Here is an 18,557-nt window from a genome sequence, read left to right on the forward strand (position 1 = left end):
TGTGTACAGATATTTTGCACTGTCATCATAATATAGGTCAGTTGTACTAACCGTCAGCCTATTACCACCACTTAAATGACTCATGTGAGTCATATCAGTGAATTCAATGGCACCCACCTCATAAGTAAAACAAGGACGCTCAGGTGGGTTTTTAGATTACCTTTTTGTGTTAGTTCACAGGATTGGTGTTGTTTTGTGTTGCTTCTCTTCTATTCAAGATGTGTTTTCTCAAATGATTAATAAATGCTTGTTTCAGCATGTATCCTGCGTCACATGCCATGTTTAAATATGCAGTCTAGTGGCACAGTAATGGTGGTTGTTTTAAAAGAATTTATATCGGTCATCTCTTTTACCTCTAGGTTCGGTGAAAGCACCTGCAAAGACAGAAGATCTTATTCAGAGTGTCCTCACAGGTATTAAATATACAGCTTACATTGTATAAAGGATACACTTTTTTGTCAATTGAAATATACATGTATTTTTAATGAAATGGGCCATCTGACTTAAACATTTGTTTGAATGCTTGTGACTGCAATAACTCATAGAAAATACACTTACCATATCTTCTTCCTCAGCTAAGAAGTTATTCAATGTTTGAACACATGCTTCATGAGATCACCATCAGGTGCCAACATGGAATTTTTAAACATTATTCTATTATTGCATTCTCATAGGCACAATGTTTGCATCTAATGCAGACAAAAAACAGCATTATGCTCAGAACAGAAGCTAAATGTGCTATTACTCTTATGATTAGCAGTGAAATGATTTTATCTCCATTAGCCTTGTATCCTTCCTATCACTCGTACAAAACTGAAATTATTCTGTTGCATTAAGCAAACTGGCCTGTCAGATAGAGTCCTGCTGTGCAGCTGGGAGTCACATCCTTCAGCTTGGAGACATATTTTTGATTGCAAATCTCCTAACTCATTATTTTTAAGTCATTTTCCAACATTTCTATATACTCAATCTGTTGTGAGATCTGGGAAGGTGTCTTCAGTCTGGTCCGTCACCTTTTTTGTTGCAGTTGCTGATTTGGGGTGAGCTTATGCAGGTCAGACTAGCAGACACCAAGCTTGAACTCTGAGCAGGGTTCACCAAGCAGGACATCCTCAGATAGCTGCTATTCTCAGTGACAGCTCTGGAGTGCAATTCTTAGCATTTAGCTTCTGATGCCTTGCCAGATTGGCAGACAGCTGTCCGTGACCCTCCTGATGCATCACAAGACAAGTGAAATCTGTTGGGTAGCCATGATGGTACTGAGACAGCTGCTTCCAGCCAGTGCCCAGGTCAAAGCAGAGGAGCAGGTGCTGAAATGCTGTTTGTAAAGGGGTTTTAGGCATTAATATATTAAGTAGCCCATCCAGAGAGAAGGAAGACCTGAAGTGTTGACGTAGTGCTTACAAAAAAGAACAGTGACCATACCTTTGTAAGGTGATGATGTTATATGTCAGGCTGATATGAATCTTTTGCATCTGAAAGGGTTTGAGGGGGAAAAAAAAAAAGTATGTTTTTTATTTTGCTGGACATACTGCTGTTCTAAATTTTTGACTCATTTCCTACTCTTAATTAAATTTGCCACAGTGTTTTCAATCTAGTTAGCTTATTTTCAGAGAAGTCTACTTGGTTAGCTTAAGCTAACACATTTCACTTACCAGCAGTAAGAAAGCATGCTTTGTTTCATTCCTGCTGGTTGTGATTTCTCTGATTGAAATCATATGTTATTAGAAAATTGAAGTGGCTTTTGTTATTATCATTGTAGAAGTGGAAGCACAGACTATTGAGGAGCTAAAACAACAGAAGTCGTTTGTAAAGCTTCAGAAGAAGCACTACAAGGAAATGAAGGACCTTGTAAAGAGGCACCACAAGAAAACCACTGATCTTATCAAAGAGCACACTGCAAAGTATAATGAAATCCAAAATGACTACCTGCGACGAAGAGCAGTTTTAGAAAAAACAGCAAAAAGAGACAGTAAGAAAAAGTATGTTAAATGCAGCTTTCCTGTCTTTGACATCAGATATATTTACTTCTTTTATGGTAGACAATTAATGGAGGTGACATTAGATCTCAGGGGAAAGAAATCAAAAGTTGAAATATTCCTAGATAAAATGAAGTCAGGTGTTTTGACATGGAAATCAGCAGAAAAAAAAAAAGCCCTCTCTGTGATACACTGATTCTCTGCTAGAAGCCAGATAAGTCATTCACAATTTTATACCTCTTTTCCTGTAAACAAATTCATACAGTGTTTATCTTGGGACTTCCTGTAGTCCTCTGTTGTGGGTAGTAGGTGCTTCAGCTATACTGACAACATGAGCCAATGGTTAGGCAGTAAACTTAATCACAAGCAGTGAGATTGGGCTTCCCCTACATACTAGGGGCAGTTCAGGAATCAGACTGAGGCATCAAAGAACTGAAACCCTATCTGGATAATGTATTTTAGTTTCCTACTCAGGTCAACTGCAGCACATTTTATCAGAACACACCACTGTCTCACAGGCTTGACCTCCTTTAGGATAAGGGGTGTCAGTTCATTGAAAACTTGCCCCATACATCATAATGTAGCACCTTTTTCAAGCAAGGAGAGAGTTTTGCAGCCAGCACACATAGTCATATTGCCCATATTGAGCAGCGGTTCCCTTTGGGCCACCACAGTGTGCTGCCTGGTGGTGGAGCAAGATTCCAGTTTCAAAACAGAAACAAAATCTAGTCCTCATGTTATTTGTGATTAGAATGGATATTCTGAATTTTCGGATGGAGACCATTGTCTACAAGTTAGAGCCCTGGAAAGAAAACTCATACTACAGTAAAAAAAACATCACATGTGTAGTTAGGTGAAAGAAATACCTGCCAGTTATTAACATCTGACTGTAGTTTAAATGATAATTGATTCACACCGCTTGGGAATCTCTTAATGATTGACTGGCTTTGTCCCTGCATGCACATCCCTTCTGTGCTACATCTCTTTCTCAGTCTTGCATTGCACTGTAGCTCATCTCTTTGTGTTTGCTGATATCATTTTTATTATTTGTTCAGATAACAAAAGAGAGTTGCATTTGCAATTATCAGTTTGAAATGCAAACACTGTTGGGTCTTGTTAATCTTTCCACATTTTTCATCTTATTCATATGGTAAGGAGCTTTACATTACTAAAGAACTTTCTTAACTCTTGGCAAAACGTATGCACATGTAGGTACAATCAGTGCCTAATACTATTAAAACTGAATAATAATTATCATTATCAAGTACCCTCCTAAATTTTTCCTTCTCCCATTAGAGTGGCTTTCTCATTCTAACATAATCTATTTCTTTAAAGTAATTAGATAACCACAAAAGCCTTTTAACTTTTGCATAAAATTGATATAGATGCAGATCTTGAACATGAAGACATTGAATGAGCATTAAAAAAAACAACTGGATACTGTTTTGGTAGGAGACCATTGGAGAAAAAAGATGTGAGCGAGCTCTAGCTACTACCCTTGTTGATTGTACCTCTAATTGTAAGTGACCAAGATTCAGGCCATATCTTGTCCCCAGGAAGGAGCTTACTCATTTATGTTTGGCCAATGACAGAATGTCTTTTGGCTTAGTAAGAGCTTAGTACTCATAAAATGTGTATGTTCAGGTGGCCTTAACTGTTGCCAGTTTTCAGGCCTCTGGGTTCTACACTTGAATTTGTTAAAATCCCTTAATGACTGGTTGTCAGCTGCATACACAGTGATATTTTATTCATTGTATTTTCCATCATAAGTGTGTGTGACAGATAGTGGCAGACAAAACAGTATGATATTGTTTTGTTCCTCTTTTTCTCTAGCATATTCTATTCAAATTTAAGTAGAACAAACTGAATAAATGACTCATCTTTCTTTAACTAAAAAGGATTTGGGTTTTTTATTTTGTTATGATCTGACCATAAATCATTCATGATATTATGCAATAAAACACTGTATTCTGTTACGGGGAGCTGTCACAGCGATTTCAGAGATGTGAAGTTTCATGTGAAGATACTGAGAAATCTGAAGGTTAAAAAATCTGTTGCTGAATTTTTAAGGAGCAGGAGTATGTATTTAGGCCTTTTCAAACTTGCAAGTACGTATTATCTCAAGCAGAAGACTTTTAATAGAATACTGCATCCCAAGGGAAAAGGCAATTTTCACCATTTTAAATTATTACTGAGGCTATTTACCTGTAAGTTCAAAGTCTCTGCATCAGATTGTCATTAAAATTTGTTGTCTCTGATCAGAAGCAATCAGTGTTTCATGCCCATGTCTAAAATGGGGCAAAGATTCAGTAAAGCCAGTGTCTATGGGACAGTTGAACTTTAGTGAACACAAACACAGATATTTTGCTGGTGTAGTTCTGAAGTTTTTATTTAATGATCATGTCCCTTAACAGAGTGTTACTGTTTTAGCCTTATTTCTTTCTGCCAAAAATACAAGAGATGTCAACTTTAAAACATATAGCATAATGGCATAATTTGCTGACTTTAATATTCTTTAATGCTGTCTTGTGGCTCTGTATGTAAATTATCCTCACCTGTCACACTGATACCACTTAACATCATAGCAGAATATTCAAATACAACAATAATACAAGAGATACAAATAGGCTACCTTGGTCTGTATCCTCAGCCTGATGAAAGCAGCTTCACATTATTTGGTTGAAATTATGCTAATTGACAGCAGCTGCAAAGTTGAACCTGAGTGAGAAAAGACAGGCAGCCAGTGCAGCATTTTCTCTGCATTGTAATCTTTGCAAATTTCTGAATAGAAAATTCATTTTTCACAGTCAGTCCTCTCTGCTCAAGGTTTTGCTGTTTTGTCCATCTCATGCGCTGTTCCTGAGGTTTCCCAGGCAACTGTTTTAACACCTGAGTACAGCAGTAAACATGGCAGCCAAGCAGAGACACAGCATAATCATATTTTTTAAAAACATTTTTCTTGGGTTTAGTTTACAGCTGGCCTGAGAGTGATACTGCTTTTGCAATTTTTTGTTTATTTTTTCGTTGAGCAGTGTCATCGTGTCTCCCATTACCATTACATCTATCCTTCCTCCTATTTTAAGGAAAAAAATAAAAATAAATCCTAGTCCTTGGTGTTTGCTTTTTAGCCTTTTCCTTATATTTTTTCTTTGTTCCTATGTGTTGCCTTTCTGAGGTTTATTCCCCACTGGGAAGTTAAGTTTCCTCCTGAAGTCAGGAGTCCATACATAGAACACTTTCTTGTGTGTGTGCTATGCATGGCATTTCCTGAAGGGGGGAGAAAATACCAAATAAAGGGATGTTCCTAACCATTTTAAGCTTTTTATAAATGCAGATGTAAAGTTATGCTCTTAAATTTATTGCTAAGCGTATGCAAGGATGACTATGTTTCCAAAATACTTAGCATTTACCATTTTTGCTGAGGATTAGGAAGCTCTGAAATTCAAGTTATGTGCCTGGAAGTGGAGAAATAAGTTCTATGGGCGCATGTTTATAGGAATTCCTGGCAGTTTCATTTATAGCTCATTTATACTAAGTCCTGTTCCACCCACATGGCAGGTTTGTAATACGAGGTTTAAAAGTAACACATATCCCATTAGAAAACAATTAGCACTGTTTTCTTTGCTAAGATTAAATTAGTGGATTTACCATAGCTAAAATCATCTTCTTCCTGTATATGTGGTGCTGAGAAACTTATTTGATGGACTACATGTAACCAGCTACCTTAAAAACAGGGTTTAAATACGGGGCAGAGCATGCATACCTAGTGACTTGGAGCTGGTGTGTGTGTGTGTCTTTGCAGGTCTGAAACAGGCAGCCCAGACCACAGTTCTTCAACTATTGAACAAGAATTAGCAGCACTCGACTCTGAAATGACCCAGAAGCTAGTCGAGCTGAAGGAGAAGCAGCAACAGCAGCTGCTAAATCTCCGACAGGAACAGTATTACAGTGAAAAGTACCAGAAACGAGAGCACATTAAGCTGGTACGTTTATGGCATCTGCTTTTCTTTAGTGGTCTTGGGTTAGTAATGAAAGCAGTGTGATGTTAGAACGAAGTGGGGCTTCCTTTCAGTTGGAGTCCATTTCATATCTTGATTCCCATGTGGTCCACTGCTACTTCAAGGGGTTGTTGTGCCACTTTGTCACTAACACTTCTAACATACTTGGAGGGCTTTGGATAGAAGGCAGAAAGGCAACAGATTTATTATTAATGCTACGGCACTGAGTCCTTACCTCTAGTTACATATGTCTAAGTTTTCTGCAGCTTTTAGTTGATGTTCCCATTTTGTTCTGCCACTTACTTAAATGTGCAATACTCAAGTAGGCAGTATTAACTGGAAATAAATTCAAACAGCATGAAAACAAATAAATGAAAATAGCTTCAAACATTCCCCAGGGCACAGAGTTTTGCCAAACGGCGTTCCTACTGCAGACGAATGCTTTAAGGGGATGCAGGACATAATCTGTGTATGGTGAAGAAATAGTTTGCATGCATCAGTCCCAGCTACTTTGTTTTTACAGCTGGAGTTTGGCTGACAACTGCAGCAAGATCATAGCCCTCTGAGCTGCAATAGAGGAGCTTGGGCAGATGGCAGCTGATGCTGATGGATGTTCTCAGGCAGAAGAGAACATTTTTAAAAGGGTGTTATGGGAGTGCAAACTGTTTCTCAACTCCAGACAATCCTGTCTCACAATTTTTTTCTATTATATGATGTTTTACCTCATTGCTGGTGTCTGAAGTGATTTGTCTGTTCTGTCCTGCCATCCAAAAAGCAGGGCAGAAGAGTGATATGAATTTAAATCGCTCAGCAAGGCCTTTTCACAAATTCATTCCCATGGATCGTAGCACAGAACTGCGGCTCCCAAGCGGTGCTGTTTATCATCAGTTGTACGTGAACCATATCAGTGTTACGCAGCAGGAACAGCTCCAGCAGGAGTGCGTGGACACAGTTACCTGTGCTTCAGGGGTACAGTAACAATTGTTGGGTGCATCTCAGGGATTTTACTTTTTATAAGAACAAAACGTTGTGGACCCACATAGTTGGGATGATATTGTAAGTTAATTTCTCATTCCAAAATAGGAAATGGCTTTTCCCAAAGCCAAGTCCCATTTTGTGCTTTGTCCAGTTAGGTAGTGTCATGATAAATTCATTTTTTTAACACAGAACATTCAGACAGTTTTCCTTCTGAATTATGCTGGAATTAAGATTTGTTCCACATAAAATCTGCCTTGCAGAGGAGAGATTGTTTTTGATTTCTTTCAGAGGACAGCCTATTCTTAGCATTCTTCTTCTTTTATCTAAGGAAAGAAAAGCTGGATGAGACTAGCTAGGCATTATTATCCATTTTCTTGTTCATCATCCTGAGAAGATTATTTAATAGAATCCAGCTTAAACCATAGGCACGATCGAATGAAATTGGCCCCATTTCCCACTTGAATTCACCATTCATTGAACTTGAACAGAGGCCCAGTCCATGCATCCTCATCCGTCAGCATCACAACTACAAGCATGGTTTTGTTAGCAGCTTTATCTCAAATGAGATTGGACCCAGCCCAGCACATGAAATTTCACACCAACAACTATGATATTCTGAATCCAGTGATGTGTGATCAGGATACAGCTTAACTTTCTTAGCTATCATGCATGAATGTTTGTCCACCTGACCACACTGAAATCCAGGCTGCTCCATGTAATAGTACTCTGTGCAAGAGGAATGTTTTCAGCACTCACAGAGAACCTTGAAGTGAACAAGAATTCAGCTTGTAATTCATATTGCACAAGTTCAGTTTGTGATCGTTTATGAATTATCACAGATATTCTAATTTATAGCAAGAGTAAAATCTAAGAAAAATCTTTTGATTTTACATTTTATTTTCTCAGAGTACATCACCTTGATGTACAGAGAAGTCATAGTTTCTATGTAAGTTGGACTTTCACGAGTCTGCCTGGAGTCCGCAAGTTAAGAATGTGTTTGCACTAATAAGAATGTTTACTTGCTTTTGATCATAGATAATTAATCGGGGAATGGTTTAACAGTTTCACATGTTTAACATGGATGTTTGAGGAAACTTAGATGAATGTTTGATGTTTTGCTGAAAATGCATATTTCTGTTTTTTGGAATTCTTTTTTTAGCTTATTCAGAAGTTGACAGATGTAGCAGAGGAATGTCAGAACAGCCAGCTAAAGAAACTGAAAGAAACATGTGAAAAGTAAGGTGCTATTCCCCTTATAATTGATTACATCTCCTTGTGGTGTTTTTCATTTCAGATACATTTTGAACTTGCCTTTTTTTCTTTTTTTCTTTTTTTCTTTTTTTTTTTTTTTTACACTTTAGAGAAAAGAAAGAGTTGAAGAAAAAAATGGACAAGAAGAGGCAGGAGAAGATCACAGAAGCAAAATCCAAGGATAAAAATCAAATGGAAGAGTAAGTGTATCCCTTGATCTATATCCTTATATGTTACAAAGAGAGACATTTTTCACAACTGGAAAATCAAAGAAGGGTCTCAACCCTAAATATAAGGCAGCTTTTAGTCAGACTGTAATACCTCACCAGAGCAGTGGAGTCCTTCTTACTTCTGCTGATACTAATTTAATTTCCTGGGACAAATCTAATCTCCTGTTCTGCAAGTATTGATAGTCTGGGTCAGCTGCAAAGGTGCTGATGGGGATGTGTGGGGACATGCCTATACATTGTCATGACAATGATTCACCAAGACGCTGTTAATCCAAATGCTATTCTTTTATGTATGGCTACAAATAGACTTAGTAACTTCAATTCCTGCAGGGTTTGATTTCGCTGTAACTTATTTTTTTTTTTAGTTGTGAGTTATCTTTTCTTCTTAACTCTGTTAAAGCTGCTGTCTAAAAGAAATAGCAGCAACACACTGGAAGGTTTGCTCTACTTTTGTGATAAATTCCGCTCAGATGCTGTGCTACTGACTCTCCTCCAGTAACAATTTAATTCAGTGTGCAGTTACTTCTGGTGGAAGAGAAAGGAGAACTGAGCTCTGTGGGTGCCGTTTCTGTGAACAGGGACAGTAATATTAATTTCATTTATGCACAACCAGACAATACAAAGTTATGGAGTTATGCAGGTGCCCAAAGGCACAGTGTCTAGGTTTGTTTTTCCTTCTTCATTTGTTTTCACAAGCAGCTCAAAAAGAAAATGGAACATTTTAATCTTTCACTGTTTGCTGGGATATCTTTTTATACCAGTCTTTATTTTAGTAACACTTAAGAACAGTTAAAATACAGGAGAAATAGCAACAACAACAAAATCCTTCATATCTGAATTTTACTATGTGAGTAAGACACAATTATGTTGGGTAAAAAGATGTATATAGATTTTGGAGCCTCTCCATACAATCTGTTTGTTTGGCAACACTGAAAGAGGGTCACACACTCACACAATGAACTGCATCAGATAATTTAAGAAATGTATAAACATCGTAAAAAAAAAAAAAAAAAAATAGAATAATTTATTATGAAAAGGGGAGAAATAATATGGTAAGGGCTGATAAAATGTATTAGAAAAAAATAGTCATTACAAAAATATAGCAGTAAAATCAATTGCAATAGGAAATGATTTGCTGGCTGAGAGGTAAATGAGATGCTAGTGAGAAAGGCTCAGGAACAGACAAGTAAAAATTCATTTTTGTTTTAATTTTTTCCTCATCCTTCACAAGGGCTTTCTTTTGCCAGGCTTTTCAGAAAACCCTTGGGAAAGGTAAGATGGGAACCAAATGGGAAACTCAGCTTTCCTCTATCAAGTGATGCAGTTTGTCCTCACTTTTGCAGTGGAACGGGGAGTTGTGAGACCTTCTGTAAAATCCCACTTGAGTCATCCATGCTAGGCTGTTGTTTCTTTAAAGCTTTTCTTATGAAAATTTGAAAAAAAAAAAAGAAAAAAACAGATAGAGAATGTCATATTGTTCTTGCTTAAGTTTTCTAATTCTACCTGTGCCCAGGGATTGTGTAACTACCAAAAACCATCAGATTTTAATGCCACCTCAGTAGCTTGCAATTCACTGTTCTTAGGCAATTAGATTTTAGAGTACTGTCCTGAATCTGGTCAACTCCAGCATCCACAGAATGTAATTTTATGTGCATTTATTCCTTTGAGGCATCTTGTCTTTGACCAAAAGTTACCTAATAGCTGTCTCACTGAGCCACTTTGAGTACTTCTTCCAAGTTCAGCTTTCTGTAGTTTACACAGCAAAGCTGAGGACTGAAGTTGAGCCGTTTGTTGGAGTTTTGCCATCATCTCTGAGATGTTCCCAGCATCATCTACACAGACAGAGATAATTTCAGTAATATGTAAGTGCCACAATGTGGCAGTGTGCACCTACTGACGGTTGTGTGCTCTCCTAGGCTGACATTTGGGCCCTAAGGAATGCTGCCATCACTTTGAAGATGTGACAATACCCTGTGGGAAAAGACTAGCATGAAAGAGCAGAGGAGTTGTTGTGGTACGGGGAAATCAGAACCCTTCATATGGCAATGATGCCACCTGTTATAAAAGGCACATCCAGGAAGCCACTAAATGTTAAGTTAGGCTGATCCATAAGTTCAAAACATCGCCTTACTCATTCTGTAGGGAGTTGGGGAGGATTAAAATATATTGGTATGATCTTATTGACTACAATAACTTGTTGATTGCTTCTCCCCAGAGAGAAGACTGAAATGATTCGATCATATATCCAGGAGGTGGTACAGTACATAAAAAGGGTACGTCAGGTCATATGTTTATTTTTCATTTTGGGGTATAAAATGTCAGCTTTCATGTTTTAGGTCATTTTACACAACAGATTCCAAGCTTCTGTGGAAAGATTCCACAAGTGCAGATTTTTAAAAGATGCAGCGTGGGCTCCTTTTGATATTCCACTAAAAGAAAAACTGGAATTTCAGACAGATCTTGTTAAGTGTTAGTGTTTGGGAGTGGGAGATAGTAATGGGAACATATTTTAATAAAGGTGTGATTTTATCTTTGAATATCCTGTGTTTTTTCATGAAACATGTACTCTATGATGTTTTTTAAATACTGAGGATTTTTTAATTGTGTGTGTGTGCTTGCTGTTTCATGAATGTAAAGATTTCATAAGAAACTCTTAAAGTCTATAAACAATCTTAGAGTAAAATTTAACCATAAGTACATTTGTACAGTTATCAGAAAACAAAAAAAGCATTCTGGGAGTTCTATAAATACAAGTCAAGTCAAAGAAATTCACTTCAGATGTTGGTAATTCTGTAGCTATACATAGTTTATGCCATGGTGAAAGTGCTCACCACAATACTTTGTTTTGGGAAATTATTATAAAATTTTTGCCACTATTGAATTTACTCTTGATTTCAGTGCAGAAGAGTTCAATTCAAATGTTGTCCTATTTTTGCTCACAGATTCCTTGGTTCAGGAATCAGCGTAAAGAATTAGCAAATTAAATATCACAGAATCACAGAATGGCTGAGGTTGTCAGGGACCTCTGAAGATCATCTAGTCCAACCCCCCTTCTGAGCAGGATCACTATGCTCAGTTCTTGTTGGAGTCAGGCACATGCTTGAGTGCTGTATTAAATGAGGCCTAAAATTGATCAGCATGTCTGTTTAGGACTCTAGGATGCAAATACTTTTCTTCTGGGAGCACAATCCATCTTGCACATCTCATACAGTAAAAGTTAAAGCAAAATAATGTAATAAAAGTTCTGCCAGTGAAGGTGTGGGAAAGGGAGAATACGTAGTTTTTGAAACAGGATTCTCTGCTGTTTTCTTACAGCTAGAAGATGCTCAGAGTAAAAGACAGGAGAAACTGGTAGAAAAACATAAGGAGATTCGTCAGCAAATACTGGATGAAAAACCCAAGGTAAAGACTTTTGAACAATACTTTAAAATGTCTTTCAGGAAAGAAAGTGTTGTATAGAGTATGTAGGTTGATATTTAAACATGATAATGTAGCATTTTAGCTATGTAACTTAGTACACAGGATGAAAAAAATATCAAGTAGCAGCCTAGTACGGAGCAGCACCTCAAGTCAGATGTCATATAATTTGGTTTATTTCTCAGTACTCATATCACAGTGTTAAAAAGCTTTTAGTGTAAATGGTGCTTCTGACCAGCAGAGTGTGCTCTTCACTCTATTGTGCTTTAGCAGTACAAAAACAAAACACAGTTTACATTGAAACAAAAGAGATATCTTTTTAGCATGCTTGTCTCAGATATTTGTGATAATTGATAAAGATATATTTTGTGGAAAACAATGAGCGTTTTCATAATGTTAGTGCTTAATGCTCTATATTGCTTGTTGGATTTCCCCTGTTCGATTTTGTGCACTGTATCTGCATGCAGTGTTCTGAAATACATTTTTTGATCCGAAATATATATAATATATAATAATCTGGGCTAACTCCTACTCCTGGTTAAGTTGGTGGTCGTTCTGCCACTGACTTCAGTGGAGAAGATTTGGATTCATCTTTTGTACATACTTCTTCCACGGGAAGAGCTAGGTAACTGTGTAATCAGACTGTTGTATGGAGACCTATTTTCAGCAGAGTTCATATCCAAGTATGATTCTCCACAGCGCATTGTGTCATCTCTGCTTTCATTCTTTTCTGCACTCACTCAAATATGTGCTCTAGGCTTCATTTTTAATTTCTTGTCTGTGTCTACAGTCCTTATGTTTATGTACTTGTATTCCAGTTTAAATATTTAGTATTGGTTGTCACCTAATCAATGTTGTCATGTCATTTTTGTCAAAGATCAAGAGAATAAATTAAGCTAAGATCTGAATAGCTAGAAACTTAAAATTGTTTAGAAAAAAAAAGTTTGTGTTTCTAATTTTCTACTTTCATTTTAAAAGCCATGTTTATAATTAACCTGGAACTTTTCAATGTTACGGCATCTGAGTCTAAAGGCACAAAAAATAGTATGGTTTGTATTTGATACCTTAGGATCATGAGCTTCTCGGGCATGTGAACCAGAAAATGGAATCTAAATGTTGAACGTATTTCAAAGAATATTAGTACTTCTAACCTCAGCTTTTCACAGATGCTTGGACATATAATTACTTTTCTGTGTGTGTCCTCTTTTCTCTCTCTCTCTCTCTCTCTCTCTCTCTTTTTTTTTTTTTAATTTATTGATTCACTAATAACTAGCATACCTGCAGTCAGAATTTGTCATTCAGGACTTGTGTTGCATTTTGAAAGATTGGACTGGACTGGTACCATGAGACTCTTCAGCTGTCCATGTGCCAAGCATTAGATCATGGCACAGAGCAGCTCCAGATCCCTTGCCTTCCCCTGCATCTGGCTATCAGTTAAAGCACTGCAGTAATCAGCACTCCTGTCAGTGCTCTCGATTTCTCCCGAGAAAACCCTCTACAGTAATGTGCCTTACAGGGCCTTGCTGCATTTTCTTTCCTTTCCCACCTACTGAAATGGGCAGACTTTACTGAATTTATGATGGTATGTGCTTTTTGCTGGCATGAGAGGATTTAAGCAAAACATAATTACTCATTTTATTAAGTAGCTTTTTATTTTTTTCTTCATGTTCATATTTCATATCCATATTTGCTTCATAAGTTTCCCTAGTGACAGGGCGTATGATATAAAATAGATCAAATGCTTTCCTAGCTGAGAACCACCAATGTATTTTATGCATACAGTAGCCTTTCTAGGAGAAGCTTTTTAAATAGGCTGGTCTCCGGTGTTTCAGTGTCAAAACGCCCACTAAAATTTATGCTAGCTGTGTCAAAGGGGTTTTCTGGCAGTATCAACAACCCCTAAACAAAAAGTGTAATATATGAGGGAAAGAATTTTTAGTATTTTTACAATAATTCCATTGGAGACAAATTTGCCATCATCAATCACTTTCATTTGGTTATTTATTACTGACTCAGAATTTGTTGTGCTATGGCTTTGTGCACAGAGCTCTGTCATAGCCAGGAAGAATATCATTTCACAAAGTGTTGGCAACAGACTACCATACCAGTGAGATTATTTTTTTATTTTTCTTTTTTTTAAGTATGCGTTTGCAGCCTCCTTTGTTGCGGTGTGTGTAGGCCACCAGAGGAAAACTTGCCTTTGAGTGCTGACATTTAAGGCAACAGCTTTTAGAAACTGCACAAACTTGATGCAAATCAGTTCCCTGTACCGGAGGCAGAGGGCTCACTTTTTGTTTAATTTTAAAATATCATGTGTTTAGATGAAAGTACTTGGAGCTGATTCACACCCTGAAACTTTGCCTCTCTTTCATATATATAATTTCTTTCTAATGTTTAGATGTGAGACTGTTTTGTAAGTTTCATTTGCAGGGCTATTATATAAAAAGATATATATATATATTTTTTTTTCTCTTGGAAGAGTTGGAGACTTTGCTTCCTGAATGGATACTGTTAGGCAAAAGTTTGGAAGTAATTCTTGTGGTCCTGCTGAAAGCAGTGTAATACTGACTTTAATGGGCCTGAGATGTTTTACTGTGTATATGTAAGTAATGAGGGTATCTTTATGACAAACTAGTCTCTGATGCTGTAGAAACTAGAAACTGAGTATTAGCATCAAATCTGTGTGTGTATATGTGGTAACAAGGCAACCAGTCCCACAGCCATGTTTGGAAAGGGATAAATACCATTTAATTAGTAAGTCAAATGCTGACTGACCACAGGTTAAAAAATTTCTAGCTTGAGTGCCATTGTAGTGAAAGCACAGTGAAAACAAAGTTCAAATGCTGTCATGCCACTGACTTATTCCTAACAGCAGCATTGCTAAGCAAGGCATGTGTATTTTTTTCTCCTTTTCCTTTCTCCTCCGTATTTATGTTATCTACTTGCAGCTTTATTATCAGCAACAGCTTGTAGTTATTTTCTCCCCCATTCAAATTCTTTGTCTTCTTCCCTTAGTCGTTAATACACATTAAGCTTGTCCTGTCCTTATCATCTTCCCCTTGGGCATCTTCTCTACATACTGTGGAGGCTGCTGTAGAAACACAGCTCTTTACACTGCAGTATTGAATTCTGTGCGTTAGAGCAGTGTGTGATTTTAGATTCTTCTCTACAGCATGTCTGGCACTCGCTATCTAGGCACAAGGCGGTGCATTGAGGATGGGCATGCATCTCAATTTCTTTGTCCTTGACAGCCTGTGCATCAAATTAAACATAAATCAGGTGCATTTCCTTCCCCCGACCCTTGCCTCCAATTTCATTGTAATTACAAAAATCAATACACATGAGGCATGACAAGAAATTAATTATTTTTCTGAGAATCGACTGAGTTACAGTAAATAGACCTGAGCCTCCACTAATTGAAACCAATGAGACTTTTGTTACTAAGGCTCATGGGCCGGAGATACACTTGAAAGCCAACACAGTAGGTGAGACTCCATAGCTCTTGAAGTCAGCCCCAGCTCCCCATTGCATTAGCTGGACACTTTTGGCTTCAGGGAACCACGTTTTTCCGGCCTAAACTGTCAAGAGAGATGTAGGGCATGTGTTTCCTAGTTTTGTAGCCCATGTTCATGTTTCTGCTCACGCTTGCCCTTCTGCTCACAACCCCAGCTTAGCCAAGTCCTGCCACATGGCGTGGGCTCTTCTGGCAATGTGGAAGATGGCACAGTTCAGGGTAAAGCTTTGTCTGTGGAAAAGGCCACAACAGGGCTGTAACAGAGCCACAAGCTGTGCAAACTTCCTCCTAAGTGTTGCCTCTCTGTGGTCTTTGAAATGAATGCAGACAGTACAGCCCTAAGGTAGGGCATAAGGTAGAAAGTGCCCTTTTCCCCTCAGAAAATATAACGACAACAGTTCTTTAGAATTATGAATTGGTTTTTGATAACAGAAAATAAAAACATCTGATGCACGCTAGCTCACTTTCAAAGGACACACATTTATCATCTCACAATTTGACATGCATTATTAATTGCACACAATGGGAGCGGACACTTCTATATCCAATCAATAATTAATATTTGCATTGTACTTGAAAAATTTATGGGGACATAAAATGACACGTATTCAGGTTACAGAACAAATTAAGAGATGCTTATGCTTTACAACAGTAAGTCTCTTACAGCTGCAGTGTCTTCTTTTTGTTACATTGGGCTGGAAAGGACTTCCAAGGCCTTTAATCTTGGGGCTGGCTGTTTTTACAATCATGTATCATGGAAGCCTGTGAATGAAAAACTGCTGGACAGTGGCTCCTTCCTTCTGAGTGTTATTTAAATGAAGATATTTGAAAACCGGTGAATGATTTCATAGATTTCAGACGGATTTCTTACAATGCCTAAGTGATATTTGATCTTTGCGATGGTTGCAGCTTGTCATATATGCTTTAGATAAAACTCGGTGTCCGTCTTCATGCAGATAATGTCGTTGTGTGAAATGGAGCTGTTGCTGACAGCAGGGTCAGCAGAACCTCTAACTTTTGAAAGAAGTCAAATAGAGCAAATGTATTTCACAGCACTTTTAGATTTGATTTCAGTTAACCTCAGAGCTTGGAGCCACTCTATTAGCTCATCTGGAAGAGAACAGTTCTTAGGAACTTTGATGACTATTCCAGTGTCATTTCAGCTCACTGCATAATTCACAGTAACAATGCACTGTCCACCAAAATCCCTTTTTTATCCTTTACACCTCTGTAAGAAGCCAAACTGTCTTTTGGGCTAGCTGCACTTCAATTCAAACCTTTCCAAATGCATTCCAGTTCAACCATAGGCGATTATTCAAGAATTTCGGAGAAGGCGTTTGGAGAAAAAGGTTATTTCAGTTTAGCAGGTTTCATGGGACTTTGCACTTCATGGATTTGGTTTAGGTAAAAGCGATTTCTTCTGTTAATTCATTGACTTTAAGCACCTCCAAAGTTTAAAAGGAAATGTCTCTTGAATCTATGGCTGCTGAGCTAAAATGATTTATGGCAGTATCTGCCAAAAAAAAAAAAAAGCACAGAATTAAAAGAATTGAAAATAATTTGCTGTTTGTTTCACTGCTCAGCTTTGGGTTTTGGTGCTTGTATATTCATCAGAGGGGAATAATAAAATGCTTTTCTGCCTCATTAAATGGGCAACAGCACGGAGAAATGAATGGAATTTACTTAACCTCAGTGAACAAGAAATATTTAAAAGGAATGTTTTTAAATGAAAATTTCTAGACTGAGATTTCCAAATCTCCCTATGACTTGGTCTTTAAGGATCTGGCATCTTCCCATTTTTAGTCCAGAGATTGCATTTAAATTGAAGGATACAGCTTTCATGGACTATGCACTTGAGGACCTTAGCACTTTGCTCAGCACCTCTCAGCATCAGGTCCTAAGTGACAATCAGTCTAATTTATCTAATAAGCTTTGAGTGGCTTAAGCCCTGATATTTCTTCAAACGCTTTATTACTGTGATTGTTAGGCAGCTCACGGCTGCAGAGTATTCTTTTGGGAAACTAGGGTTGTCTCCTTTTTTCTGTTTCTCCCGGTGGATGAAGTGCAGAATGCACTTACTTTAGGTCTGTAAACTGAGTGGTAAATAATCTCACTTCACTCATTAAAATGAAATAGGCTGACCTTTATCTTATGCCAATTTTATACCAATAAAACTCCCTTAACTTCTATGAAGTGACAAGCTCATCACTAGGCCTGAGATCAAAAGACTTCAGTCCAAATAACAGGATGCTCTAAGGAATATTTGAAAATAAGACCTTGTTTGCCTGTTTCTGTTTTTTTCTTCACAAATCCACATTTTTAATGATTGTTTATTTTTCCACCAAAATAAATATTGTGGTGTGAGCAATGAACATCAGGTCACAAAAGATACATCTAACAATTTAAGGTGGTATTTTCCCTGTTAATTAAATGTCTGCCGGTATTGGTCTTGCAGATACACATGTGTCTTGGGAACACTCAGGAATACTAACATCCCAATCCAGAGCATCATATTTCCAGTGCGACTATGCAAAATGCTTTTTAAATTTAAATTAATTTTAAATTATAATATTAAAGAAAAATGTTAAAACCGATTGTAGAATGCAAATATGAAGAAGCATTCTAATGGAAAGAGACAAAATAGAAGAATTTCAGATTGCTATTTGTTGATAGGGAGTGACATTCCTCACAAAAAATTGTTCTACTGGAAACCAGAGAAAATCTTGGGTGTCACATGGAGCTTAAAAAAAATAAAATAAAGTAAAAAAGGCAAGTTATTTCTTAGCTTCCACTAGTATAAATAAAAAGGAACATTATGAAACTAGCAGAGGCACTGGTGATTTAAAATGGCATGACTGAAGGCAGAGTATGGTCCATAATGGAGGTCATGTGGCAGACAGATTTGATTTGTGAGGGTACTGTGACTTTTTATTTTTTATTTTTTTAAGAAAAGTGATTTCAGAGTCCAGCTACCATCTGTGAGTAAAGGCGTTCACTGAATATTTTATTTTAAAGGCACAAATTTGAGACTTCTTCCTGGGCAAAAGAAACCTCACAGGCTTTTTCTTTCCCAGTTTGCACAAGAGACTGTGTTCTTATTTTATCCATCTCAGATAAGCTCATGTCTCAAACCACTCTGGTCAATTAGCCTTCCTGACAGACCATAGAAAGCCGAACTCCAATGCAGAGC

The 18,557-nt window shown here is 37.4% G+C and overlaps 1 protein-coding gene across 10 annotated transcripts in view; it reads left to right on the forward strand.

The window, feature by feature from the left end:
- The window catches only part of PLCB1 (phospholipase C beta 1), a 376,130-nt gene that overhangs the window by 301,879 nt on the left and 55,694 nt on the right, over positions 1-18,557 (forward strand). For all 10 annotated transcript variants that reach the window (XM_068675405.1, XM_068675406.1, XM_068675407.1 and 7 more), the window contains 7 exons: positions 360-413; positions 1,763-1,982; positions 5,782-5,962; positions 8,115-8,191; positions 8,317-8,406; positions 10,652-10,709; positions 11,752-11,838. In XM_068675405.1, coding sequence (XP_068531506.1) covers positions 360-413; positions 1,763-1,982; positions 5,782-5,962; positions 8,115-8,191; positions 8,317-8,406; positions 10,652-10,709; positions 11,752-11,838 — 767 coding nt within the window. The remainder of the gene's footprint in view (positions 1-359; positions 414-1,762; positions 1,983-5,781; positions 5,963-8,114; positions 8,192-8,316; positions 8,407-10,651; positions 10,710-11,751; positions 11,839-18,557) is intronic.

Source organism: Anas acuta, chromosome 3 (assembly GCF_963932015.1).
Source record: "Anas acuta chromosome 3, bAnaAcu1.1, whole genome shotgun sequence".
NCBI classification, from domain to species: Eukaryota; Metazoa; Chordata; class Aves; order Anseriformes; family Anatidae; genus Anas; species Anas acuta.